The sequence below is a fragment of the Eriocheir sinensis genome, chromosome 19 (assembly GCF_024679095.1).
Source record: "Eriocheir sinensis breed Jianghai 21 chromosome 19, ASM2467909v1, whole genome shotgun sequence".
Taxonomy (NCBI): Eukaryota; Metazoa; Arthropoda; class Malacostraca; order Decapoda; family Varunidae; genus Eriocheir; species Eriocheir sinensis.
The window spans coordinates 3,844,535-3,871,492 of record NC_066527.1 but is presented as its reverse complement, the minus strand read 5'-3'; the positions used below and the strand labels follow the sequence as shown (position 1 = coordinate 3,871,492).

At 43.3% G+C, this 26,958-nt stretch overlaps 3 protein-coding genes across 10 annotated transcripts; 2 read left to right on the top strand and 1 right to left on the bottom strand.

The window, feature by feature from the left end:
• Positions 1-286: 286 nt before the first annotated feature.
• Positions 287-10,825, top strand: LOC127000566 (haloalkane dehalogenase-like). Of its 8 annotated transcripts, none has more exons than XR_007754263.1 (6): positions 287-988; positions 1,808-3,084; positions 3,354-3,556; positions 4,274-4,433; positions 4,642-4,717; positions 8,647-8,719. XR_007754263.1 is itself a non-coding variant. In XM_050864385.1 (4 exons), exons 2-4 carry the CDS (start codon positions 4,699-4,701, stop codon positions 9,974-9,976), a joined length of 1,089 nt encoding a protein of 362 aa, XP_050720342.1. In that variant the 5' UTR covers positions 4,301-4,433; positions 4,642-4,698; the 3' UTR covers positions 9,977-10,825. The 8 variants fall into 8 exon arrangements, 5 of the variants coding, with proteins under 5 accessions (XP_050720342.1, XP_050720343.1, XP_050720346.1 ...); XR_007754262.1 differs by having other exon boundaries at positions 291-988; positions 1,803-3,084; XR_007754264.1 differs by lacking the exon at positions 287-988 and adding an exon at positions 1,019-1,089 and having other exon boundaries at positions 1,803-3,084.
• LOC127000567 (CCA tRNA nucleotidyltransferase 1, mitochondrial-like) lies at positions 10,727-14,557 on the bottom strand. Its single transcript, XM_050864390.1, has 3 exons — positions 14,318-14,557; positions 13,354-13,497; positions 10,727-12,806 (listed from the first exon to the last, which is right to left on the bottom strand). The coding sequence occupies exons 1-3, from the start codon at positions 14,501-14,503 to the stop codon at positions 11,694-11,696; spliced, it is 1,443 nt and encodes a 480-aa protein (XP_050720347.1). The 5' UTR covers positions 14,504-14,557; the 3' UTR covers positions 10,727-11,693.
• Positions 14,558-14,987: 430 nt separating this feature from the next.
• LOC127000569 (G2/mitotic-specific cyclin-B-like) lies at positions 14,988-26,743 on the top strand. The gene is made up of 8 exons (XM_050864392.1): positions 14,988-15,231; positions 18,278-18,528; positions 18,839-19,064; positions 20,130-20,288; positions 21,662-21,901; positions 22,473-22,591; positions 23,354-23,480; positions 24,150-26,743. The coding sequence occupies exons 1-8, from the start codon at positions 15,202-15,204 to the stop codon at positions 24,258-24,260; spliced, it is 1,263 nt and encodes a 420-aa protein (XP_050720349.1). The 5' UTR covers positions 14,988-15,201; the 3' UTR covers positions 24,261-26,743.
• Positions 26,744-26,958: the final 215 nt, after the last annotated feature.

Here is a 26,958-nt window from a genome sequence, read left to right as displayed (position 1 = left end):
CACGAGAAATTAATCCAGACAATAGGTTTGCCGGCGCCGGGGATCGAACCCGCGACCATGCAGTGAGACGGGAGATCGAGCCACTCCTTTAACCAGTCGGCCAAAGAGGTGCCCACTCGCCGCACTACATATCTACCTCTTTATCTATCTATCTATATCTATTGGATTTGAGCTTGATCTTGATGTTCCATGCGACTCGAGATTTCTCACAAATTAATTAAATCCCAGACCTGTGGCAGCTCCCTTCATTTGGGATAAAAAGACATATCTCGTGTATATTGAGGGATTTTAGGCATCATTTGGGTAACAGTGGGTTGCATTAGGATATCTTTGGGTTAAAAAGACGCGCCCAGCACCCACGAACAGGCTGCAGATGATGGCCTTTAAAAATGACAGGTGTGCTCCGTTACCTGTACCGGTGAGTAAATCCTCCCCGCGGAAATAAGTCGCGCCGATGTCCACTACGCATGCGCACTGAGGAATAAATGGCAGGAAAACACAATAATTTGGCTTATCTTGTCCTATTTTCTCAATATGTGATCTCTGTGAAGGTTGATATTGCCTGCCAGAAAACAACACATTATACCAACAGCCTAAAAGAAGCAAGAACTGAATGAAAATCAAAGTGAGGTAATTCTCTCTAAAATCTCCCCCATTCGTTTGTTCTAAAGCCTTCTCTGGATTAAAAATGTTTCTCTTGTGTTTGATTGTTGTATTAGAGACGAAATGGGACAAGTAAATAATAGCGGTGAGTGAAATAAATAATAAGTGTGAGCTCTGTGAGTTATTTTGCGGCTGCGAGATGATTCCTACAACACGGCGGCCAGGTTCAAACGCCGAGATAAGGGGCGGGTAGCAGGCCGGGCACTGGGCACTCTCTCCTCGGGTGTTTTGCGTGTGGTATTGATGTTAAGGAGGAAGGAGCCACGTAACAGTGTTCTGAAGGAGCCTCCAGCGTGAAGGGATCCACTGGTACAGCGTCATTAAGGTGAGCAGAGGAGGAGGACGGTGAGTGGCTGAGGCTGTGTAGGGACGCGCCCAGGACGGTAGTCATTGTTACTGGCCGTACAACACACTGCCGACGTGTAGGTAAGGTGACGTGCCGTGAATTGTGATCTAGTAATCAAAGATTCATCAGGTGAGTGTGTGACACCTCAGACGTCCTCCACCTTTGTGGTGGTACACTGTGTGACACACGGCAGGACAGGGAGCTCTTCCCAGCTGGGTTGAAGGTTAATTGATTTTGTGTTCAATTCTCATCAGTTAGCTTGTCTTACAGTTGCCAACACTTATTTTGGGACAGTCTGATTCCATTTATGTAATAAGATTTATCAGAACTATTTATACTTAACAAATGTAACCTAACTAACTCTACCTACAGGTTGGGGCTTCGCTCCCCCTTGACACTCCCATTATTTTAATTTAACCAAACAAAACGTAATTTAACTTCCTACGATGGGCCGGAGGCTTCAGTGGTATAATCTCTATAAGCATTGGCAGCTGTCCTGGGAGCCCCCAATTATTTTAACTTAACCAAATGAAACTCAACTAAACCTCCCACAGGGGGGAAGGTTTTGCCCCCTTGATCACACATTATTTTAATCTGCAAACAAGACCTAATTTAACTTTCTCTGAGGGGTGCTGGGGGTCAAAGTCCCCCTGCACCCCTTTAGGATGTACTTTTATTTCTTTTCTGGACATGAGTAGATGCAGCACTACACACTGAGCCAAGATTTCGGTTAAAAATGTTATGAATAAAGGTGGTGTGGTTCTCCTGTATGGTATTTCTTTTTTCTCCAAAGGGCAGCATGGAGGTGGAGGTCATCACTGGGGAGGTCAAGTACTCCCTCAGGGTACCACACCTGTCAACCTACACTGGGGACGACAACCTGACCACAGAGTTTTCCCTTTCCATGGGCGGCCTGAGGTCCCGCTGGCAGGCCACCATCCAGCCCTTCCTCCCCGCTAAGCCACACAAGCCACACGACATGAACAGTGACGTGGGCATCACCCTGACATGCTTGAGGAGCAGCATAGCATTCCCACACATTGATATATCCTGCAACGTGGTGGGGCGGGGCCAGGCACACGAGAAGAAGCTGGAGCAGGTGGACGAGGGGACATGGCAGGGGGTGCTGGTACCTCGCCTGGCCCTCCATGTCTTTGATCTCCTCCCCCAGGACACACTGACGGCCACCCTGCGCTTCATAGTCAGGTCAGATGATGTGTGGAGGTTCAGTGACCCCTTAGAAGACCTGAGTGCTGAGTTACGGGACCTGCAAAAGGGGAAATACAGCGACGTAACCATTCTCACCACAGACGGGGTGGCCATTCCTGCGCACAGTTTAATCCTTCATGCACGCTCGGACCTCCTACAAGGAACACCACGTGAGGTTAACCATTCCCTAGACTCCCTTGAAGAGCACATGACTCCAAAAACCAAGAGAGAACGACCTGAAACCCCTCTTGACAGCACTTTTGGAAGCGACCTGTTGTCACTGTCAGGGTATCACTCACTCACGGCCTCATCACTGTCATCCTCAGCTGTTTCTAGTCCTTCAGAGTCCTCGTTACTGGGTGCTACAGTCCCTTCAGCTTCCCCCGTGGTCAGTAGCTGCACCCCAAGGCGTCGTTTCACCCCCACACACTCCACAGGGGACAAACGAAACCTATCACCCTGCAAGTTCTCCTCCAGCAAGCGTCTCACCCCCAGAGTTACTTCAGCTTCCCCAGTGCCCAATAACCCAACCCCAAGACGTCTCTTCACCCCCATACACTCCACAGGGGACAAACGCATTCTCTCACCCTGCAAATTCTCCCCAAGCAAGCACCCCGTCCCCAGGATCACCCCAAGCTCACCCCGACGGAGAGTCCTACAGAGGGAGAATGAGACCCCAAGACGATCCCCAGCCCCCCCTGTGTCCTGCCAGTCTGTGCACTCCTCCACCTCCGCCTGCAGCCCCTCCTCCAAGGCCCCACTGAAGGAGGTAGAGGTCAATGTGCCGAGGTCAGTGGGGGGTCACACTCTCCGCCTGAATATGTCTGCCTCAGTGGCCAGAGCAATGCTGGACTGGATATATACAGGTAAGGACTTGAGGACGTTGGGCAAAGTTTCTTCTTCTTTTCGTTCAACGCCCTTATATTCCCTTATGAGGTTGGACAACATTGGTCAAAATTCATTAAAGAAAAGCCGTATCAACACTATGCGACCTCCCCTCCCCCCAAAAGAAAAGGCCACTAAGCACTTCTAGAAAAGTAAATAGAAAAGAATGGCCAGAAGAGAGTTCAATTTCGGGTGGAAGTGTCTTGACACTCTCTCTTTGATAATAATAATAATAATCTCACCCCACCAGGAGAGTGCAGTGAGCTGAGGCGCCTGGCCAAGCCCCTGCTGGTGGGAGGGACGAGGCATGGCGTGGATGGGCTGGTGGAGGCCTGTGAACAGCACCTGGTGGCTGCCCTCACACCCGCTGCTGCCCCGCACACCCTGCTGCTGGCCCACAAGTACTCTGCCGATGCCCTGCTCGCTGCCACCATGAAGTATGCCGTCACTCAGGTAAGGGCAGGAGGAACACTGGGTTCATGAAAATGCATAGGGACATAAAGTTTGTTCAGCAGGGATTGGACTTCTTGCGTACTGTTTTACATGTTGACGAGTCTTCCATAGGGTTGTGAAATAGCTTTTAAAATTAACTTCACACTAATTTATTTGCCACTGAACTGCCTCAATCTTTACATTAGCTCATCTTTGCGTCCATTATATTTTGCTGTCACTATTTTCATGGCTGTAGCATTTCCTGTGGCATCATTCTTAGGTCACTCAGCTGGGGGATTCTTCATATCAGTTGAATCACGATGGAAGATCTTTACATAAGCTAATCTTTGTGTCCATTATATTTTGCAATCACTATTTTCATGGCTGTAGCATTTCCTGTGGCATCTTTGTTAGGACACTCAGCTGGGGGATCCTTCATATCAGTTGAATCTTGTGTCCATATTTTGCAATCACTATTTTCATGGCTGTAGCATTTCCTGTGGCATCATTCTTAGGTCACTTCATATCAGTTGAATCACGATGGAAGATCTTTACATAATCTAAACTTTGTGTCCATTTTATTTTGCAATCACTATTTTCATGGCTGTAACATCTTTGTTAGGTCACTCAGCTGGGGGATCCTTCATATATCACTTGAATCACTGAGTCAACGTAGCTGACAGGTTGGTGGTGCAGAGGATAATACTTTAGAGCACTGGTTTTGTTCTTATCCCCAAGGCGAAGGAGGTCACCTGTCAGCCGTCCTGGGCCACTGTAGCCACCACTGCCCCGGCCCTCATCACAGAGTTTTCCCGCCTCTTGGCCCAACACTCCCACCCTGGCCGCAAAAGATGACTCGACTAAGGAACAACAACTGAACATGCACACACATCCTTTGGTAAGCAGCTCTGTGGTGAATATTCTGTGATACACTTTCATAACATCAAATATCAAGACACTTCTCAAATTGTTTCTGATTTTTCTCTCTCACTTTTTCTCTTCAGGAGCTGCATTTTTTTCATTTTTTTGCTTCCTGTGTTGTTTTCTGTTTGTCCATTACTGCTTTCTTTGATGTAAAAAAAAAAAAAAAAACTACTATCTTGCAGGGATGATTGGCTCAGAGATGGGAGGAAGGAAGGCTGACACTGCTCCTGGCTGGGCACATGTGTCAGCCCCACCCAGGTCAGTGTGAGGAATGAGGTGAAGTGCATCCATTCATTCATTCATCTGACTGCTCACTCATTCATTCATTCATTCATCAACCCTTTCATTCATTCATCTGACTACTTACTCATCCATCCATTCATTCATCAACCCTTTCATTCATTCATTTACCCATTCATCCATTCATTCATTCATCTGACTACTCGCTCACTCATCCTTTCATTCATTCATTCATGCATCAACCCTTTCATTCATTCATCTGACTACTCACTCATTCATTCATTCATCAACCCTTTCATTCATTCATTCATGCATCAACCCTTTCATTCATTCATTCATTCATGCACCAACCCTTTCATTCATTCATCTGACTACTCATTCATTCATGCATCAACCCATTCATTCATCCATTCATTCAATTACTCATCCATTCATTCATTCATTTACTCATCCACTCATCTATTCATTTATTAGCATGATGCACGGGTAAGGGATGGCCAATCTATCTTTAATCCACCTCTTAACTCATTGGGTATTATTTTTGTTCCCATCCTTTTCCTATTCAGAAGTGCCTCCACTCATTCATTCATTCATCCATCAACCCATTCATTCACTCATGTATTCATTCCCACTCAACCCATACCCAGTCCACCCCCCAGTCAGTCCCAATTACCCCTTATACAGTCCCTATACCCGGTGCAGGAAGTATGGTAACCCTCGCTGATAGTGGGGCTGAGGAGGTTGTAGATAAGTGTAGGGGAGTGGATTCACAGGCTGATAAAGAAACTCCAAGTCACTGGGAACTGTACTTATGTCTCGTAGAGAATGTATGGTTGTAGCATACTGGTTGTGTTAGAAACTATCAGATAGAGAGGATGGATTGTTGTTTAGTTAAGCTTTATGGCAGCATGCGGTGTCTTCGTGCATGAATGGTGTGATGCAATAGATAAGGGGGTAATAGGGTGTCATTGGAGCTAAGGTTGTGCCCCTGACCTGGCTGATAAAGTCACTGCCCTGAGTTGGCTGGTATAGGCCTTCGTCAGGGTACATCATCAATCAGTGGGCTGTTGCTTCTTGCAAAGCTTTCATTCTTTCTTGAGTCAATGGCAATGAACACACATGTACTTATTGTCTGCTGTGTGCATGTTGAGTGGGCAAATACTGGTCAACAAAGAACCTTGTTTGTGAGATTGATTATTATATAGACATATAGTTAGTACGATCTTAAATAATAACTGGTGTTTGCCTATTTTTTAACAAGAGATAGAAAACATAATGCTTGTTTGCATTTTGTAATTACTAGTGTGTGTTACCTTCTGGTGAGTGCAGTATTTTGTCCCCTACAAAATATTCTTTTGTACAATTCTATCCTCCATCTCTCTGTGATGAAAGTTCTGTACTGTGTTCACAGGACTGTAGAAAGTATTTTTATTTGTACAGGGGTTGTATAGAGGCAGTAGGAACTTGTAGAGCAAGTAACAGTAAATTTATATTAATTAATTTTATATATTTTAAGACTATTGAATATGTGGTAATAATACAAATACACAACTAATAATTAAGTTACTGGTATTCTTTGACCATACTCTACTGAGGCAAGTGGTTGTAAATTAAAAAGAAGAGCACTTTACCAAAATGATAGCAGAGAGAGAGAGTACAAACAGCACAGTCCCCCTCGGTGCGGCGCGAGGTGTCCGTTTTCTCCTCGTCGATGTAAACAACTTCAAGTGCCGAAAAAGGTGAGTCTGGGCCCCTGTAAGTCTCTGCCGTGAGTCTGGGGGAGTGACAGGACAAAGAGTGAGTAGTGGTCGATCTGGAATTTCACTCTGAACACAACCCACAACCTTGCTTGAACAGGAGGCAACCGCAACGCCGCTGAAGGCTGTGCGAAAGCCTGGTGAAAGTGACTCCTCATTCTTCCTTATTTTATTTTATTATTATTATTATTTTCTACTACCACTACCACTCCAGCCCCCCCTACCCCCCAAGACAAGCTTGGGGAACTGTGGGGAACCGAGGTTTTGGGGGGGAAGCCAAAATCACTGAAAAATGGGCTTCCAAAATTTCCCCAGATAAATCCATAAATTAAGGAAAAATCCCTACATGTGGGGGGGACCCCCTTAGTTAGGAGGGGGGTTGAGGGGAGCGAAGCTCCCTCGTTAGCAGGTCGTAAAGTTCGGTTGGAGTAGTTTAAATATGCTCCCCACCAAAAAAAAAAAAAAAACCCACGATTTTCTGGCGCATCATACATGTGGGGGGGCGAGGGGGGCTGTTAGGTTATAAAGTTAGGACTTTCCTTACTTTTGAGACTTTGGAATTTTCCTTCATTTAGGGATTTTTCTAGGGAAAATTTGGAGGCCCATTTTTCAGTGATTTTGGCTTAAACCCCCACACCCGGGTTCCCCACAGTTCCCCAGGCTTGTCTTGGGGGGTGGGGGGGGCTGGAGTGACGGAGGGGAAGGCGGACTTCTCAGAAAGTATTACCATTTTAAACAAAGGAGACAGCTCAAGGGCAACAAAAAGAGTGCAGAAAAAAGCCTGCTACTCACTGCTCCCATAATAGACAAAAGTAAAGAGTGGCCAAAAGAGAGGTCAATTTTGGGTGGAGAGGTGCCTTGATACAGTAACATAACATACAAAGCGAGTGCAAGCAGGTAGGTTTCTCTTGATGGGATGTAGAAAACAATGATGAAATAAGTGGTACTTTCCATGTTTGTAACTGTCAACCAGGAACAAGGCTTAAACAATGAGCTCTAGAGTAAGAAACAAGTTCTTATTCCTTATACAAATTGAGGGCAAGCATGTAGGGTTTTCTTGATGGAATATACAAAAAGTTAGGTGAAATTAGTCTGTGATGCTGTATAGATGGGTGTGTGTCAACCAGCAACAAGTCTTGGATATTAATTTTGAGGTCTAGAGTAAAAAGAATAAAATGTCTCATTCTCCCTTTTACATATATCAAGTGCAAGCAGGTACGTTTTTCTTGATGGAATATACAAAAAGTTAGGTGAAATTAGTTTGTATGATACTGTCGATGTGTGTAAATGTCAGTTCACAACAAGGCTTTTTTACTGACGCGTGATAAAATTAGTCTGTTTGATGCTGTTTATATGGGTAAAAATATCAACCAACAACAGGGCTAAATGAAACACTGAAGTCTAGAGTAAAAAAAAAAAAAAAAAAGTATAATGAAATGTCTGTGAGATGCTGTCTTGATGTTAACCTTATTTTCCCTTATGGAATTGGATGATATGATGTTGTCTAGATGGGTGTAAATCTCAACCAGCAACAAGGCCAGACTAAACCTTCAGGTCCAGAGTCAGGATCAGAGTGAGGGAGTACCTTTGAGATAGCAGCAAGGTCTTATCAGGTGTAATGACATGATTCACACACCTTCCCGGGGCCAAGGTACACACTGACCTCCAGCCTCACCCTCTTGACGCTGTCTGGCAGTGCAGGTCACCCCTTACAAGGTAGAAACTTGCAACCCAAGGAATTAGTGTGATTCTGCTCCTTAGGCTTTTAAGTTTTTGAAGGTTGAAAGGTTACTATGAATCAAGTGTCAGTCTACAAGTATTCGATGGAGCCAATACAGTGCAAGTACTTGATAATTACTAGTTTGGGCTGATGTGTATTTTACGACTGTCTAAAAACTGACTATTTTGAAAAAGTATCAAATAGTAAGAAAAGAAACGTGTGAAAACTAGCCCGTCACAAAATGCATATACGTATACTCTAGTTTGAAAGACTGTAATGAATATAATTTAAAATAAGAATCAAATGTTAACCTATACATTATTACTTTTATATCTGTATGGCATAAGTGTGGATCATCAGATTCACAAATTAATTATTTATCCAAGAATGTGTGTGTAAGACGATTTTCAAGTTACTGTGGGAAATCAAGAAATGACTGATAGTTTAAACCATTATATTTCCGTTTACAGGTGTGCATCGAGCCATGGGGAAGGTGAAATACTACCTGAAGCGCCTGGTGTTATTCCCGGCCCTCATCTTTACCCTGCAGGTCCTCTACTACATGAAGTTGGTGGTAGAGTTGGCGGTGAGTTTTGCATGGCCTCAGAAGCGGCCCATGGTGGTGAGGACACCTGAGGAGTGCTTCAGGGGGCTGGAGGAGGCAGGCTACCCCTTCAGGCCCAATTATGTGGAGCTGCCTGCCGGGGGGGGAAAGACACTGCCCAGGGTGCACTACATCGACGAAGGTGAGAGATTGACAGACAGACAGGCTTAAGCAGAAAAGGTGCTAGATAAGACCAGAGCCAGTTATCGTCTTCTATGGACCCTGGCATTATACATATTTTGGAATCCCATAATGTACCTCTTACTATATTTAAATTATCAAATATCAGTACCTGATTCAATATCTTTTAGAATGAAGAATATTTGGAAACTGTTACTGATGCTTGCACTAAACACAATCCCTGCTTGAGACAGTGTTGTTAGTGTGATATGCATGTTCCAGGGCCGAGGGATGCTGCAGAGACCATCCTGTGCCTGCACGGTGAGCCCAGCTGGTCCTTCCTGTACCGCCACATGGTGCCAGGGCTGGTCAAGGCCGGCTACCGTGTGGTGGTGCCAGACTTCATAGGCTTCGGCAAATCAGACAAATTCACCTTCATGGACAGCTACAGTCATGACCTCCACTGCATGACGCTGCGGCTGCTGCTCGACCACCTGCGGCTGAGGAACATCACGCTGGTCTGCCAGGACTGGGGCGGACTGACGGGGCTGCCGGTGGTGAAGGACTGCCCATACCTGTTCTCCCGCCTGGTCATCATGAACACTGGCCTGCCCACGGGGTTCATGCCGGACAGCCTCATCAAGGTGATTCCCTTCATGATCTGGCGGAACTTTGCTCAGCTCTTCGGCACGGCACTTCCCATTGGCCGTATCTTCTCCAAGGCACTGGTCAACCCTAACCCCGACGTGCTAAAGGGCTACGAGGCACCCTTCCCCTCGGCTCTGTACAGGGCCGGGGCAGCTCAGTGGCCCCTGCTGGTGCCCATCACCCCCAACACCCCCGTGGCTGCCGACATGCAGGCCACACAGGACTTCCTGGCCAGCGAGTGGAAGAAACCAGCGCTGGTGATGTTCTCTGACCTTGACCCGATCACCCGAGGCATGGAGAAGGTGTTCCTCAAGCTGATGCCCCATGCCAGCTACAAGGTGGTGAGTGGCGCCAGACACTTCCTGCAGGAGGACAAGGGCGAGGAGCTCACCACACACATTATCAGCTTCATCGGGGACAAGCTGTAGGGGCCAGTGGTGGTGAAGTGTTAGCAAGGCCCATTTAGATTGTCTTCCTCACATACCTTTATGCCACATGGTGAGATCCATCTGGACACTATTTCTCTTTTAAAGCAAACATTTTTTGGGTAGTTGTAAATATATTCACATTCTAGGTGCTGTAATTTGTATGTGAATTCTTAAATGAGTGGAGTCTGTTTTCTAATAGTTAAGGAAGAAGAGTTAACTGATTATTTTAGCTGCATCATTGATATTAGAGACTGTGTTTATGTGACCATCTTCTCAAGTAAATGTACTCTTAGGTTTTCAAGGTCCATTATGATCATCATCATATTGTATTGTCACCGTCATCATCATCTGTACCTCATGGTTACCCTGAACAAGTCTCTTACTGATCAGAATAGGTGGGGGCCGGGTGGCTCTGTGGCCGTGATGCTCGGCTTGTGATCAAAAGGTTGTGTTTGACCCCAACTCACGGGGGCTTCTTGGTGAGAGAGGTGGTACTCTCTTGTAACTCTGGCAAGCTATATGGTCTTGGCTACCTGGCTCAGGGGGATTCTTTAATAGCCTTGTTATATCAGAACCATAAGCAGCATTAGGCCCCTTCAGGAAGCAGCCTAGAGGAATTGTGTTGTATTAATAATGTTCTAGCAGTAGGGAGCAAAGACCATGTAGTGCTTACTTTGAAACTAATACTGTTCTGCATCAGAAGCACAACAAACAAACAACTGGTGATGGAAGTAATTAAAAAGAGGTGAATGGTGTCACAAGTGTATAAAGGCATCTAATTCCTGGAGTATGTATACAGGCACAAACAGGAGATGCTGTTTGTCATAAAAATAAAACAATTAAATGTGATACCTGCTTTTTACTGCAAGACAGTATGTATGCTTTACTCAGATATTATATTAGTCTGGTGGGTTAGAGTGCCAAGCCATGGAAGTAAAGAGCTGGGGCGAGAAGGCTTTAACCCCAGTGCTGAAGTGGGATGTCAGGAATCTGGTCTTAAACCCCGAGCCACAAATGCCTTGAAATAGGAACAAGTGATGTAAAAATGAATGAATGAATGAATACCTGGTAACATAAAAGTGTCCAAGAGTCCATCAGTCCCTACTGAATAGTTGACTTCTTCCACTCCTTTAGTATACAGGTAACTCGATTTACGCGAGTTTGGTTTATGCGTTTTTGAAATAACACAGGGTCCAAAATCCAAATAAATGTTTAATTTACACGTTTTTTTCACTTATACGCGATATTTTATGGAGTGGCCACCAGATCTCACGCAATTGGACTCACACGGCGCCAAGGCCACACAGCTGAGCTCAGTTCTTACCGCGCACCACTTGAACAACAATACAGTACCCACGCTGCCACGCTACTCAACAACAACAACACCCTCGCTGCTGTGCTACCACGAGGGGAAGGGCAGCCAGAGGAGAAACCACGAGAGGGAGAGGAGTCAGAGTGCTACAGTAGGCAATAAAGGTACAAACCTACCTCTTGTTTGATTTACATGACCTCTTCAAGGACACAATACTTACGTAAATCGAGTTACCTGTATAACCATTTTTTTTTCTGAGCTGTCCTAATCGTTCACTAACTCAGTCATTGTACCTGCAAACATTGAGTGCCCAGTAGTTCATCAGTACCTTGAGAATAGTCTGACTTTTCCCACTCCTTCAGTACATATCCACTCACATTTTTTTCAGATATCCTAATGCTTCACTCAGTCATTATACCTGCTGACATCAAGGGTGTCTAACAGCTCATCAGTGCCTAGAGTATAGTTGGACTTCTTCCACTCTGCCAGTAAATCATGCATGGCAAACTTGATTTTTTTTCTGGGCACTCCTTTCTCACCCACAAGAAGTCCATTCACTGGGAACTTAGGCATCTCCCACTCCTGTATTTCCTTCAGGAGCTTGGTGTGGCCACAGTACTTGAGCAGTTCACATGTGTAGAGGAGGGAGATGTCCTTGTTCCTCTTATTCCCTATCACCATGTCTACTAAATGATCCTGAATGTCCTTTGATGTGTAGAGTGTCGCTGCATCTCTGTGCCACACGATATGCAGGAGAATTTCTTGCTCCCTTTTGGAACACTTGACGCGGGCGATGAGCTTGGCGCACTCCTGCTCGCTGGAGAATCCCGCGGCTAGAAGGGTCATGTGGTGCAGGTCCGTAGGTGCCAGGCCAACCTCCTCGCACCGCCTGTACAACGCCCTCACGTTCTCACAGTTGAAGGTCTCTGGGAGGCCCACATGCTTCCCGACCCCCAGCTCCACCATCTTGATCAGCAGCTCCCCACCGAAATTCCCAGGGATGATCTTTTGCAACTCCGTCCAGATCCTCTCCCCTGATATCCTGTCCAAGCCATCAGTGTTGGCTCGGATACTCTCTAAGATGTGCGGGCAGTGGCTGTCTGGCTCCCTGGCTATCCTGCCGTAGAACCTGAAGTAGCGGAGTATCCTTAGGTAGTCCTCCTTGATACGTGTGTCTGCCTCACCCACAAAGGTCACCCGTCGCTCCTCCAGGTGTTTGCTCCCCTCAAAGTAGTCATAAACTGTCCCGTCCAGTCCCAGAAACATGGCGTTGATGGTCAGGTCGCGGCGCCCGGCATCCAGCTCCCAGTCCTTGGTAAAGCTGACCTCTGCATGCCGTCCATCAGTTACCAGGTCAATTCTCAGCGTGGTGCACTCGTAGTTTTCCTCCTCCAGTCTCACTGTCACTGTGCCATGCTTCTCCCCGCCAGCGTTGATCATCCGCACGTCCTCCTCCGTGAACATGGCCTTCATCTCATCAGGCGTAGCGGTTGTGGCAAAGTCCAAGTCCTGCGGCACCTTCAGGAGTAAGCATTTGTGTTAGTATTTTACACTGTGTCAGCTTTTATATTGGTGTTTTATTTTAATATGACAGTGATATTGTTTACAGAGACAGGTCTCCCCTGCTTTACGATGGTTCATTTTTACGAGATTTTGCTCTTAAGATCATCATACTTTAATTATTCTTGTTCTTTTATGGTCTTTCTGGCTTGCTTTTATGACTGGTTGTCTTTACTTATGCTATTTCATGTATTTAGCTATGCATATGTACTGTTAATTTAGGTTCATATTCACTCTGATAATGATTTAGATAAATTGCAGTCCAATAATCATCATGGCATTAGGTTTTTTAAGATCACTTACCTACTATACAAATTTAGGAATGCAACCCTATTAATTAAACATCAAGTTCCCAATATGATCGTTTTACTTCATGATCGTTTTTTAAAGAATGTAACTCAACTGTAAAGTGGGGAGAACCTGTATGTTAATTTTTCCATGTGTGTTAAGAATGGAAACAAATTTGGTTGTCACACAAAGTTCATGAGTGTGTCCATCCACCCACCTTGCCCAGCAGCAGGTCCCGCACGGCCCCGCCCGCCACCCTCAGCTCGTGGCCGTGGCTGGTGAACATGTCCGCCAGCTGCTTCACGCCTGGCCGCAGCACAGTGCTCATCTGACTCTCCCCCAGCTGCATGGTGTGAAGGTCCTGGGGGTGCATGAGGGGAAGGTTCAGTTGATGGGGCGATGAATAGCCTTTGTAATGGCACTTCTGTTGCAAGTATTTTTCACTGTGGGTTCTGTTCCTGCAATTTACTTTTTCTCTTTTTCCAGATTCCATGCATCAGAATTCTTTTTAATTCAGTGTCTTGTTTACTGAATAGAAACTTTCCTATGCCTATGACATCATTTGAGTGTTGACAGGGTCTCATCAACTATTCCTAAGGTCTAAAAGGAGACTATCGGGTTCTCACTAGTGTTATTTTAGGTTCAAGGTACGGAAGTGTCAGACTACCACCAGGATCATTAAACTACTCCTAGAAATACTGAAAACTACCACCGGGAATACTGAAATACTGAAAACTACCACCAGGATCATTAAACTATTCCTAGAAATGCTGAAAACTACCACCAGGATCATTAAACTGTTCCTAGAAATGCTGAAAACTACCACCAGGATCATTAAAATATTCCTAGAAATACTGAAAACTACCACCAGGAATACTGAATACTACCATCAGGATCATTAAAGTATTCCTGGAAATGCTGAAAACTACCACCAGGAATACTGAAATACTGAAAACTACCACCAGGAATACTGAAATACTGAAAACTACCACCAGGAATACTGAAATACTGAAAACTACCACCAGGAATACTGAAATACTGAAAACTACCACCAGATTAACTATTCCTGGAAATACTGAAAACTCCTAAGGGGTGCGCGCCCCCTGAGACCAACAAAATACCGTCAATGTCAGTGTAAGGCACAGGGAGGATGAACCATAAGGGACACAGGGCTCACTCACCCTGGCAAGGCGTCGTTGTAGCAGCTTAGGGACGGCAGGATATCGTGTGCGGAGGATGCGTGCCGCGAGGCCTGCCACGGACACCACCATCGTCATCATCAGCAACAACACAGCTGGCGTAAACACAGGATTGATGATTGATTGTTTATTGTTGCAAGTAAACAACAAAGGAGAAGGGAAGAGCATGCCATCCCAACCCCCAGGAAGTACAGAGTGTGATTATACAACTAAGGATACCTACATGTGGAAGTAGCACCAGGAAACTAAAAAGATACAATGGTAGGGGACAAGTGCTAACAGATTGAAATTACGGTGTGTGTTGCAACATTCTCATATACGCATATTGAATTTAACGTTTTTTGTCTCCCGTCGAGATGATGAAATTGGTTTTGACTACTAGTTCGTCTTCGTCTTATTGAGTGAGTAATAAGTTTATGTGTTAGCATGCACCCATATCGTAATTCTGTAGCCTACTTTGTAAAACACGATATAAGTTATTAATGCTGTATTATTTGTATATATCCATTGATCTTGGTCATGATCAGCAGCGAGCACAGATTTCAACTCTTCCGCATGTCATTGCAACGGCTCCTATTTTACGTAGATTTTTCCTTTGTGACTGCTTTCTTCCATTGTTATACAGACATTTTAGTATGAAATTTAATTCATCTGCTTTCATTTCCATTTGATAACTGTAAATGGCTCCTGGTAGTGTCTCCCCCCCGGCCGCCAGGGGGGAGGGCCGGTGGTGTGGTGGCCAATGAGCGGCGCCGCGGCGTTCAAAGCTTCCCAGGCCTGGCGCGGGACGGACCCCTCAGTGTTACCCTCATTGTACAGTGTGCACGCCTCCATTAACCAACGACTACCACCCCACCTTCTTCGCCATGGCTCTGAGGGCAAGACAGCTTAACAAGGTGGGTGTGGAGGGTGTGTGCAGGGCGTGGCAGGGTGTTACATGTGCGGGTGTTTTGAGGTGAGGCTGCCATGATGGTCCCGCCCGGCGGTTTAAATGGCCGCGGGGACCCACCTGGCAGGAACTCGGTATTTAAGGCCCATCGTGACTCTCCCCAACTTTGCTTTCCCGTCCGTGACTGCACCATATTAAAGGCCACCATATATTCCGAATTTATGCATGTTGACGGGAATTTTGAATAATGCCTATGTTGATCATTGATGGAGTCTTACTTTGGTTATTTTTCTTTTCTTTTTTTCTATATTTATTTATTTTCTGGCTCTTCCCTCCACGACTTTTTGTTTCCTATCACTCTCAGTGTGTTGGTGGCTCTGTATTATCTTACAAATTCATTAATGTTGAAGGGGATTTTAAATGATGCGTATGTTTATCATTGCTGGAATCTGGTTATTTTTCCTTTTTTTTAATACTAATTCGTTTTCCGGCTCTTCCCTCCACCACCTTTTGCTTCCTATCACTCTGTGTTGATGGCTGTGTAATATGTTCAGAATTCATTCACGTTGAAGGGATTTTTAAATGCTAATGCGTATGTTTGTCATTGCAGAAGTCGGGTATGTTTTAAATAACTTGTTCTATGGCTCTCCCCTTTGCTGCCTATCGCCTCTAATGTGCTTGTGGCTCTAATGTCCCAAAGTCATTCATATTGAAGGGAATTTTAAATACAATTATTTATTATTATTGGAGTCGCATATTACTTGGTCCTTGTGCTTCCTGTATATCACCCCAATGTTCTAATGGCTCTAGAATGTGCTAGGGATCGAGACATGTTCTTTACTTTTAATGTAACGTTTTATAATGTGTATATTACTCATTACTGTAATAATGTATTTTCCAAAGATTTAAATTTGAAGCAATAAACAAGTTTAAAAGGTCATACAAGGGGGGGTTAAGGATGGCACATGGGTGGTGCTGTGCATGGATAAAGCTCATGCACACCCCTGGACTATCTACCCCCCCTGAACCTTATAAACCTTCTGCCTTCAGTTGGTATTTGTTATATATTTTTGTCTTTGATTCTACCTCCATGCTAGTTTGATGAAATGTGGACTAATTACTAAATTAAGATTGGTAATTTCTCTTTCTAGTTGTATAATCACTTATTTACTGCCTGCATGGGGGTTGGGATGGCATGTTCCTCCCTTCTCCTTTGTTTCTTTCCTGGATTTTTTACCTGGATGGGGACACGCCCAATCCTAAAACAGTATGATGTCTCCAACCAAAACTGCAGCTGAAGAATTTTTATGAAGATGGTCAGATGGTTGGCTAATATGACATCACAAGATGGCACGCACAACTACTAATTTTCAATACCCAGTCAATAACAACAATCCAAACAAAACACCCAACAATAAACTATCAATCAATCAGTCTTCCTGCCAGATACATAATTTAATTTGGAATGCTTCCTTGATGGATTACTGAATGCCTGCACTTATTCATATGGTTTATTTGTAATTGAAATGCACTGCTGGTATTATTTTCTCTTGCACACACTACATGGATAAGGATATGATGAAGAAAATAATTACCACTATGATCAGACCAAAATTGGAATATGCAGAGGCAGTGTGGTCTCCCCATAAGAAGAAACACAAAGAAACTAGAAAGAATACAAAGGATGGCAACAACATTGGTTCCAGAGCTGGAGGGATTGACATATGATGAAAGACTAAAGGAAATGGACTTACCAACACTTGAACAAAGAAGAGAAAGGGGAGACCTAATACAAACCTATACATTATTGAGCAAAATGGAAGAAGTAGATAACGAGAAATTACTACTAAAAGAATGAATTACCACCAGGAACACAAGAGGACATAGTAAAAAAAATGAGGAAGGGAAGATACTAAAGAGACATAAAGAAATATAGCTTCCCGTAAAGAAATATAGAGGTTTGGAAGGGACTAAGTGAGGATGTAGTATCAGCAAGGAGTGTGCAAAGCTTTAAGGAAAAGTTGGATAAAAGCAGATACGGAGACTGGACCACACAAGCGTAAAGCCCAGGCCATGTAAAACTACAACTAGGTAAAATACACAGACACACACACACACATACACACTCTTGAAATGACCCTGAGAAGGAGACAGTCCAAGCCAAGAATATTAATGAATATAAAGGTAATTGATGTGAGATTTGGAGACAGGACTGGAATGAATATAGCCACACACAGAGCACAAGGTTAGATTTGTGTTGCATCATCCATTCATTCCACCAGTTCATTCAGGTGGTCATGCTAGTCCAGAGGACCACAGGTGGTGATATAAAAAGAGAATTAAGACAAATGTTGAGAGAGAGAGAGAATTATAGATGTAGATACAGATTCCTTCATCTCCATCTTCCCCATAACCTTACCTTACCTAATAGCACTCAGTTTACACACTACAGTGCTGCAAAATTAATTTCTTAAGCTGTTTTTAAACCATTACTTAGCTCTGCAACATTCATTCTGAATTTTTTTTCTTTTAATTCCTACTTTTTGCCGCTCAGTCTCTTTGGGTAACTGGACAGTGTCACCAACAAACAAAGATACCACCAATAGTTTCTTCACACCATTCATGTCTTTATCATATCATACTTCATGACTGCATATCTAGCTTGTGAATACAGTCTTTGCTGATAAAATCGAAAACATAAAAAAATTGAAATCAAAACCTACCTTGACTTTCTTTTCATGATTCATAATTTTCAAAATTATTTTGATTGCCTCTTCTCCCTGTCTTTATTTTGAGGGGATAGTAATTAGCACAGAAGAGTGGCGTGCCCTGCATTGTAGTGGGTCTGCAGGTCCAGATTATCATCGGTTTCTTATTCTTTGAAATTTCATTAGTTGTATGGAGGAACTTCCATTGCCTTCACTTTTATGCTCTTCAACCTTGTCTTCAGTCACTCTTTCTCTCCACCCATTTGTTCTTATGTCCCCATCATGAAGAGTGCAGGGCAGTAAAGTTAAGTAGAGCTCCCTGCCCAACCTGCCATTCTCCCACAGATGACGGACCAGAGCATTGGGCCGCGCAAGGTGGAGGCCAAAGTGTACCAGGGCCCCACCTTGCACCGCACGGCCCTTGGGGAGATGAGCAACAGCAACCTGTCACGCATCAGCCTCAGGGGGTCTAAGGCCATGGAACTGCTGAAGAAACAGACACAGCAGCCACAACCACCCCCAGCACCAGCACCAGACTGTGGGGACCCTTCACAGCTCAAGGGCCTGTCCAGGGCGTCCTCACTCTCCTTCAAGAGGTAAGGGGCTGCCAGCTGGGAGGATCAGAGTGTTTAGACTTGGTATAACTTTTTTCTGTTTTTTCCAGTCAAGAAAGTCTCATATATTACTGAGATACATACAGCATAAAATGAAGTACAGTATAATTCAAAACTATACATTGATTATTTTTTATTTTTTTTGTTTTATCCCTTGGTCTGCATTACATTCAACCTTTCCTTTTTGTCAACTTGTTTTCTTTCATAGGATGAACATGTTTTCTTATTTTTTTAATCATTAATTTTTTCCTACTTGTCTGTCTCTCGTTACCATAAAGAATGTGACCCTCAGATACAATGGTAAGGAAAACATTCAGCCCAAACCAGTACTGGAGAAGGTGAAGGAGGTGAACAAGAAGGAGGAGGATGTGGTAGAGGAGATGGAGGTGGAGGAGCTGGCCGTCGCATTCTCCACCCAGAGGCTCAACGTGGAGGACATCGACTCCCAGGATGCCGACAACCCCCAGCTGGTGTCGGAGTATGTGTGTGACATCTACAAATACCTCAGGACTTTAGAGGTGAGGTGCTGAGGCTGTGGTTTGGTTTGATTAACCCGGTAGCTGCGGGGATCATGTTGCTTACAGGCCCCTCTAAGCAAGAAAAATGAGAAAAAATCATCACTCACGCAAACCACTTCATAATATATATCAACGCATTTGTGATCAGTTTATGCATCATCTATTTTGGGGGGTTTATATCATGGCAAAAATTTGGCCCATCGCTTCTACACGGTAAAGCCACAAGTTTGGCTCGTCACTGCTACCGGGTTAAATGTCCCTCTCCCTTGCCTTTGATTCTACTGCCCCTTCCCTCCCTCATTGTCTCTTCCTCCCCTTCCCTCCCTCATTGCCTCTTCCTCCCCTTCCCTCCCTCATTGCCTCTTCCTCCCCTTCCCTCCCTCATTGCCTCGTCCTCCCCTTCCTTTCCCCTCTAAATATGTGGTTCCCAACATTCTTGCACTTTTTACTTTACTCTCACTGCCTCTATTTTTCATATCCATGCCTGCTTATCAAGGGAGCTCTGGGTCTATCATTTTTTTATTTTTCCCTTGATTCCTTTTCCTGGATCTAAATAATAATAATAATAATATCAAAGAGCAGTCATAGCATATGCCTCTAGCTTTACCTGTACTTTTGTTATCATAAGTTATAAAAAGTAATACACATGCACTTCTATAAGGAAAACATATTATCATAGTGCCCCCTCCTTTCCCCTCCATGTCATCCACCTTCTCACTTTTTTTTTACAGTAGAGGAAACAGTTCAAGGGCAAAAAAAAAGGAAACAACAATGAAAAAAAAAAGCCCGCTACTCACTGCTCCTACAAAAGACTCGATAAGAGTGGTCGAAAGATAGGTCAATTTCGGGAGGAGAGATGTCCTGATACCCTCCTTATGATCACAGTATTTGCAGAACCATGACTCCTTGCTCCAATAATGCACTCGCTCAACTTTTCCCCTACACATTCTCCACCTTGCCCTTATGACCACAGTAGTTTTTAATTACAGCACCATGATTCCACCCCAATAAATCAACCCATTCTTTACACATCCTCCACCTTCTCACCCTTCTCCCATGTTGCAGGACAATTCACCAGTCCAGCAACAGTACCTCGAGGGCCAGATCATTACCCACAAGATGCGTGCCATCCTCGTCGACTGGCTGGTGCAGGTCCATCACCGCTTCACCCTCATGCAGGAGACGCTCTACCTCACAGTGGGCATCCTCGACAGATACCTCCAGGTGGGTTGACGGAAGAGGGAGAGGGTGAGAAAGGGAAGGAGGGTCATAGGAGGAAAGAAAGGGAAGGAGGGTTATGTGAGAAGAGGAAGGGTGGAATTTGGAGAGAAGATGCATAGGCGAGACACAAGGATGAATGGAAGAATGAGATAAATTGTTGGTGGTAAAAGGAGAGAAAGAGGGAGATGGAGGAAAGGAGGGAGGAACTGATGCTGCAGAACTTGAGGAAACTAGAACTGAGAAAGGAAGTTTTGGGAGTCTAAAAGGAGGGTTGATCAACGCTTAACCCTTTCCATGCGCGCAGTGTGGACGCGACTATCCTCTCAGGCGCAGTCAGGCAGCCCAATTGGGGGTCTCTTTAAACCTCTGTATCTCAAAAACTATTCATCACAGCTAAAAACCAAAAACACCATTGGAAAGAGGAGGTCCAGAGCTATAGGAGTTGGTTATGTATGCCTCTCTTGCGATCGTACATGCACGTTCTTGGAGTGTTGAATGTTAACACTTACGTCAGTGCGTGCGTGATGATCAGCCATATTGAGGGAACTGCAGACATCTTTTCTTCAGATTCTGGCAAGGGAGCATTGCCAACTGCAATATTTACAACTATTTGGTCAAAGCATCAGTCGGTGATAGGTGAAGCTATGCAAAAATGCCGCTATATTGGGCAAGAACATCCACCAGTTACTCGTCCGTAGATTTGCCGCGCTGGGCTGATATGATTTTCCACCAAATTTAGTGAAGAATCCACTCAATTAGCAATCCTGTGTTGTGAGAATTAGTGTTGGAACACTCTCATACACGGAAGATTTGAGTGCGGGTGGAGGTCGCAGTGGGTGTTTAGCTCCACCAGCAAATACGCCTAACGCCTGCTGCAAGCGTTTAGCAATGAAAGGGTTAATGCAGAAAGAGGAAAAGAACAAACAAATATGAAGTTATCCTATTTCCAGGAGTCAGGGTAGGGAGTCAAAATGGTCTCCGTCAAAAGAAAGTTAAAAATATCGCAGAAGAGAGTATCAGGGGCAGTATTATGACTTTTCTGGAACTAATTTTGATCATTCCTTTTGGCTGACTTTTTTTCTGAGTATTTCAAGGATATTATTTCTTGCATTGTTTAGCCCTTGGTCTGTCTTTACCATAAATAGTAATTGACTTCCTCCTCTCCCTTTAGTCATGAGGAGAGACTACCAAGAGGAATTTTATGACATTAGGAACTAAATTTAATCATTCTTTTTAACTGATATTTTTTTCTGAACATTGCAGGCATTTTTTTATTGGTCTTTCCATTGTCTTAGCATTGTTTAGGCCTGTCTACCATAAATAGACCGCTAGTTGCAGCGCCATGATAACACCTCAATCAATCCCCCTCCCCTAAGGTCGTGAGGAACACCCCCCGCAACATGCTGCAGCTGGTGGGGGTGACGGCCATGTTCATCGCCTGCAAGTTTGAGGAGATGTACTGCACTGACGTGGGCGACCTGTCCTTGATCACCGACAAGGCCTACACCAAGCGGGAGATCCTCGCCATGGAGGTCAAGATGCTGAAGGCGCTCAAGTTCAACATCTCCTTCCCTCTGCCGCTGCACTTCCTTAGGCGGAACAGCAAGGCCGGCTTGGTGAGTTGTAGTATTATAGTATCCTTTATTTTTTATTTTATTTATTTATTTATTTATTTTTTACAGTAAAGGTAGAAATTGACTATTTTTGGATGGCCATTTGGGTGAGGAAATCTAACAAGTTATTAGTCTTTCCCAAACTTCAATACGACTTCCAAAATTTTGCATAGCTGTCCATCCCCATAAGGGACAATAAGGACATTAAAAGGGAAGAAGAAGAAAATTTAGCAAAACATTTCCTACATTTGCACTTCAAGCACTGACCTTAATGAGTAGGTTATTATTTTTTTTACACCAAAGGAAGCAGCTAAGGGTAAAAACAAAATTAACAACAAAAAAAAGCCTGCTGAGCACTTCTATAAAAGAGAATAGATCAAAGTTTAACAAAGAAAGCTGCTGATTCTGACATATGTGATTATAACAAATGGTAAATTATGTGCTGATACAAATCATCACTCATATGCTGCAAGCCTGACATGTTATTCATCTGACAGGCAATACATATACTTATTCATACCTAGTAGTGGCAATAATTACGTCCTGTCTTGCTAAAACCTTGTGTGTGGATTAGGTGGACTCCAGGCACCACACACTAGCCAAGTACCTGATGGAGCTGTGTCTGCCGGAATACTCCATGTGTCACTTCAAGGCGTCCATCCTCGCTGCTGCTGCTCTCTGCCTCACACTCAAGTAAGGCGCCAGTTGTCACTTCTCTGCCACCCTTTGAAGTGCGTGAATATTCAGTACTGTGTGAAGTGTTCACTGGTGTCTCGTATTCATTGAAGGAAGAAATGTATAAGATAAATTTGTTGATAAGTTTGATGAGTTTAAAGCAAAATTCAGCAGCCACCTGTTAACTCATCAGGCATTATTTTTTTATCTTTTTATTCTCCTTACACTACACATTCAGTGAAGGAAGAAATGTATCAAGATAAATTTGTTGATAAGTTTGATTAGTTTAAAGCAAAATTCAGCAGCCACCTGTTAACTCATTAGGCATTATTTTTTATCTTTTTTTCTTTTTATTCTCCTTACTTTTCTGTTTATGATTTACCCATGATGCCCTTTTTGTGGATCTCAATAACAACAGTACCGTATAATGATAAATGTGTTGATTAGTTTGATAAGTTTAAAGCAATAGTTATCACCCACCTGTTAACTCACTAGGTATTGTTTTTTTCCTTTTTTTTTCCTTTTATTCTTCTCTTTATTTTACTGTTCATGATTTTCCTTTGATGACCTTTTGTGATCTCACTAATAATAATAAAAGAAACTCCTCTATTCCTTGTATAAATATAAAGTACAAGTCAACATCCACTTTGTTAAATCATTAGGCATTGTTCTTTTTATTCTTCTCCTTATTTTATGGTTTGTTTTCCCTTGATGCCTTTTCATGCGTCTCGGTAATAATAACAAGAGGAAAAACTCATCTATGCCTTGGGCTTTTCACAGGCTGCTGGATGGAGGAGAGTGGAATGACACGCTGATTTTCCACTCAAGCTACACGGAAGAGCAGCTGATGCCCGTCATGTGCAAGATTGCCACCATCGTTGTCAAGAGCCATCACTCAAAACAACAGGTGGGTGCTCATGTGACAATGGCAATGTTGCCTCTTCTTTTTTTCTTTGTCTTCTCCATCTTCTCCCTCTCCTGTCTTCTTTTCCTTTTTTCTTTTCATATGTCCCTATTTTCTCTTACTCATGGTGTTTGTATACTCTCTTCTCCTCATCTCGTTACCCCTTTAGGTCATGTCAAAACACCTCTTGATATATTAACAGCAGCTTTGGCCACTTTGCAGTGCCATATGACCTCAGTAGTTGCATTGCCATTTCATACCCCAATAAATCATTCAGTTGGCCATGGTGCATCTTTAGGCTCTGTCAGAACATGTTCTCTTGATATATTTTTGCCTGCTAAGGATGAATATTACAGTCTTCATTTATAGTCCATCTCCCATTCTTAGGGTTAGACTTGCAATGATCCTCCTCCATATCGATCAGTCCAGTGCTAATCCTTCCTCTATTTCTAACACATCCAAGTCTTGTGTCGCTGTTCCTCTCCATGTTCTCCTAGGTCTTCCAACTTGTCTCCTACCAGGTACCTCCATTTCCTCCACCATCCTTAGCACCCCATCTCTTCTCAATTGTTCGAGCCATTGCAACACTTTCCTCTGTACCTCTTTCAAACCCTTAGCCGCTTCCTCACTGGACACACATGATAATGATGGTCTATGTGTTTGGAATTTCAGGCGGTGAGGCAGAAGTACGACTCGGCCAAGTTAATGAAGATCAGCAAGATTCCGCAGCTGAAGTCTGACCTGATATCCAAGCTGGCCGAGAGAAGCGCCTCTTTCTCGTGAGTGTCCTGCGCGCCCTCGGATGGACCCCCTGGCTCGCTTTGTAAATACTAGTCTGTAGAGAAACCTGATTTATTTTGTACCTTCCTTGTGATCTGTATTATATAATGAAGATAATGATATTCTTTTTGCGCTGTATGCCATATATATATTCTGTACTGAGGGTGGGTTTGCCGGTTCTTGCACACTCCTCCAGTTTTCTAGTTCTTGTTTCAGGGAAATTTACGATGGAAAATATGACGGAGGTATAAAAGTTTTCAAAGTAAAGATTAATTTTTCTTTTATTGATTTTTTTAATAACTTACTTACCTCTACTCAGTTTTCCATAGGAGTAGTTTCCCTGATGTGAGCACAGATTGAAAGGGTGTGTGCAATACTGTAAAAATACCCACCCTTCTCGGGACTTGTTCTATAGGTATGTATAATAACTTAAGTGAGGCACTGTGATCTTTTTTCACCGATCAAAGCATTGCTGCATCTTCATATTTTACCATCAGACAGGAAAGGAAAGATTGGTAGCAGCAGTTCTCGGAGTAGCCATACAAGAAGGTAGTGTTTTGTATGGACTGGTTATCTGTTTTTATACTTTTTAATCCATAACTTCTTGTATCCCGTTGGGGAGTTCTTTTTACAAGCTTTAGCAACAGTGTGTGACAGAGGGCAAGTGTGGGGGACTGGAGGCATTAATTTCCCCTGTGTTATAAATCAGAGTTAGAGAATAGAAGAGTGTGACCAACTTCATCACAGCTGCCATGTTGTTATCAGAAGAACCCTTAGTGATGGACATACAGTAGTGTTTTTTGTGCTTTTGGTACTTCTTCGAGATTCCAACTATACATAGAGCACAAGAAAAGTATTATTGGATTAGCATCAGTCTGAATTTCATGTAGCTCTTTTTGTAACAATGTGTTGCCTGTTATGAAAGTGGCCAAAGTCTCCTGTTCTATGGCTCTGGTATGAAGTTCCTTGCTTGTCCTCACACTCTAAACATACTTTTTAACAATGGATCTGTGAGTAGTCTTGTAGCATCAACAGTACGCTCATGGGATTAGGGAAGGTTTGCCAGAATAGTTTATCTCTTTAGGGGGTAACTTAACTCTCCTGTCTTGGTCTTCATCCAACCTTTACTTTTTACTTCTTATAGTGTTAACTCTCCTCTAAAGTTCTTAACACAGACTGTCCATCTCTTCCTGGGTCTTCCTACTGTCCTCCTTCCTCTAGATTGCCATAACTTGTATATCCATGGTCATTATCTGTTAGTTCATTGACTTTCATTTATGTACTTCAGATAATTAAGGTCTTCATGCATCTTTTACTCTTTTTTTCTTTGAGTGTTCTTTTTTACACAGTCTATCCACTTCCTCCTGGGTCTTCCTATTGGCCTCCTTCCTCTAGGTTGCCATGATATGTATGTCCATCTGTTGGTTTATTTGGACGTTCATTTATATACTTCAGATAAATCCTCTAGGGTAGTTATTGCCTTAACATGAATGCTGTTTGGAAGTGCATGAGGAAATAAGTGGACTTGCTCTGTGTTGTAATGTCTGGCTAATGTTCTTCACATGCAAATGTTAGAAGAATTCGGACCAGAAGTTATATTATTTTTATATTTTTTTACGTCAAAGGAAATAGCTCAAGGGCAATAAACAGAATCAGAGCCCGTTAATCGCTGCTCCTGCAAAACCAAACAAAGGAGTGGCCAGAAGAGAGGTCAGTGGTTGGTTGGTATGGTTGGTTAGACAAGTATCCATGCATGAGTTCGATTTTTAGTTCGCTTTTTTAAAGACGATATTGTACATTTTACATCCCTCAGTACCTCAGGGTGTGTTGGACCATTTGTACTCATCAGTTAGAGTAGTATAAAAAAAAAGTTCTTGAGAAAAGTGATGTATTAAAGTGAGTCAAAGTGAGGTTGATTATACTTAATTTTGACAGTATCCTTTTTGTATATTAGCTTATTTTGCAGAGCTTTTTTTCCTTTGAGTACTAATTGGATTGGTACATTACTAATTGGTGAACACATCTTAAGTTGTTACCACTGCTGTTATTAGTCCTTTTTTTATTGTTTTCTCTCCGTGAGCCGTGGTCTGAACATGGCTGGTGAGGATACTTGTGTGTGGAGTGTGGATTCAGGAAAGCTCATTATTACTATTATGTTTTAGTCAGCCAGAGAGTGTGTGTGTGTGTGTGTGTGTGTAATTGCCATTCCCATTTCTTGAACAAAGTGAGGATAAATTTTAAGTTACTGGTGGAAGAAGACTATGAATGTGTGTGCGTGCGTGTGTAATTGCTATTCTCATTTCTTAAACAAAGTGAGAAGTTTTAAGTTAGTGGTGGAAGTTGACTATGAATGTGTGTGTGTGTCACCCATGTTGCATGCTACCAAGCTGTCAGTCATATCACTTATTGTCATTAGATGTAAGAGATTATTCAGTGTATGAATAAAAAATAGAACCCACTCTGCCTCGTAGTAAACCTGAAATCAATACATGGGCACAAGACAACGTAGAGTATTGCGTTAGAAGTCCCCACCTGCCTGGTTTTCTTTGTTTCATTTCACATTACCATTTCTTGTTTACCTCGTTAATTGACTTATTATTTCTAGCGATCTTTTTCTGTACTTTTGTCTACATTTTTTCCCATTATTTCGAATTTCCCCAAAAAATCATGAATTAGATTTACATACTTGCAATTTCATTTC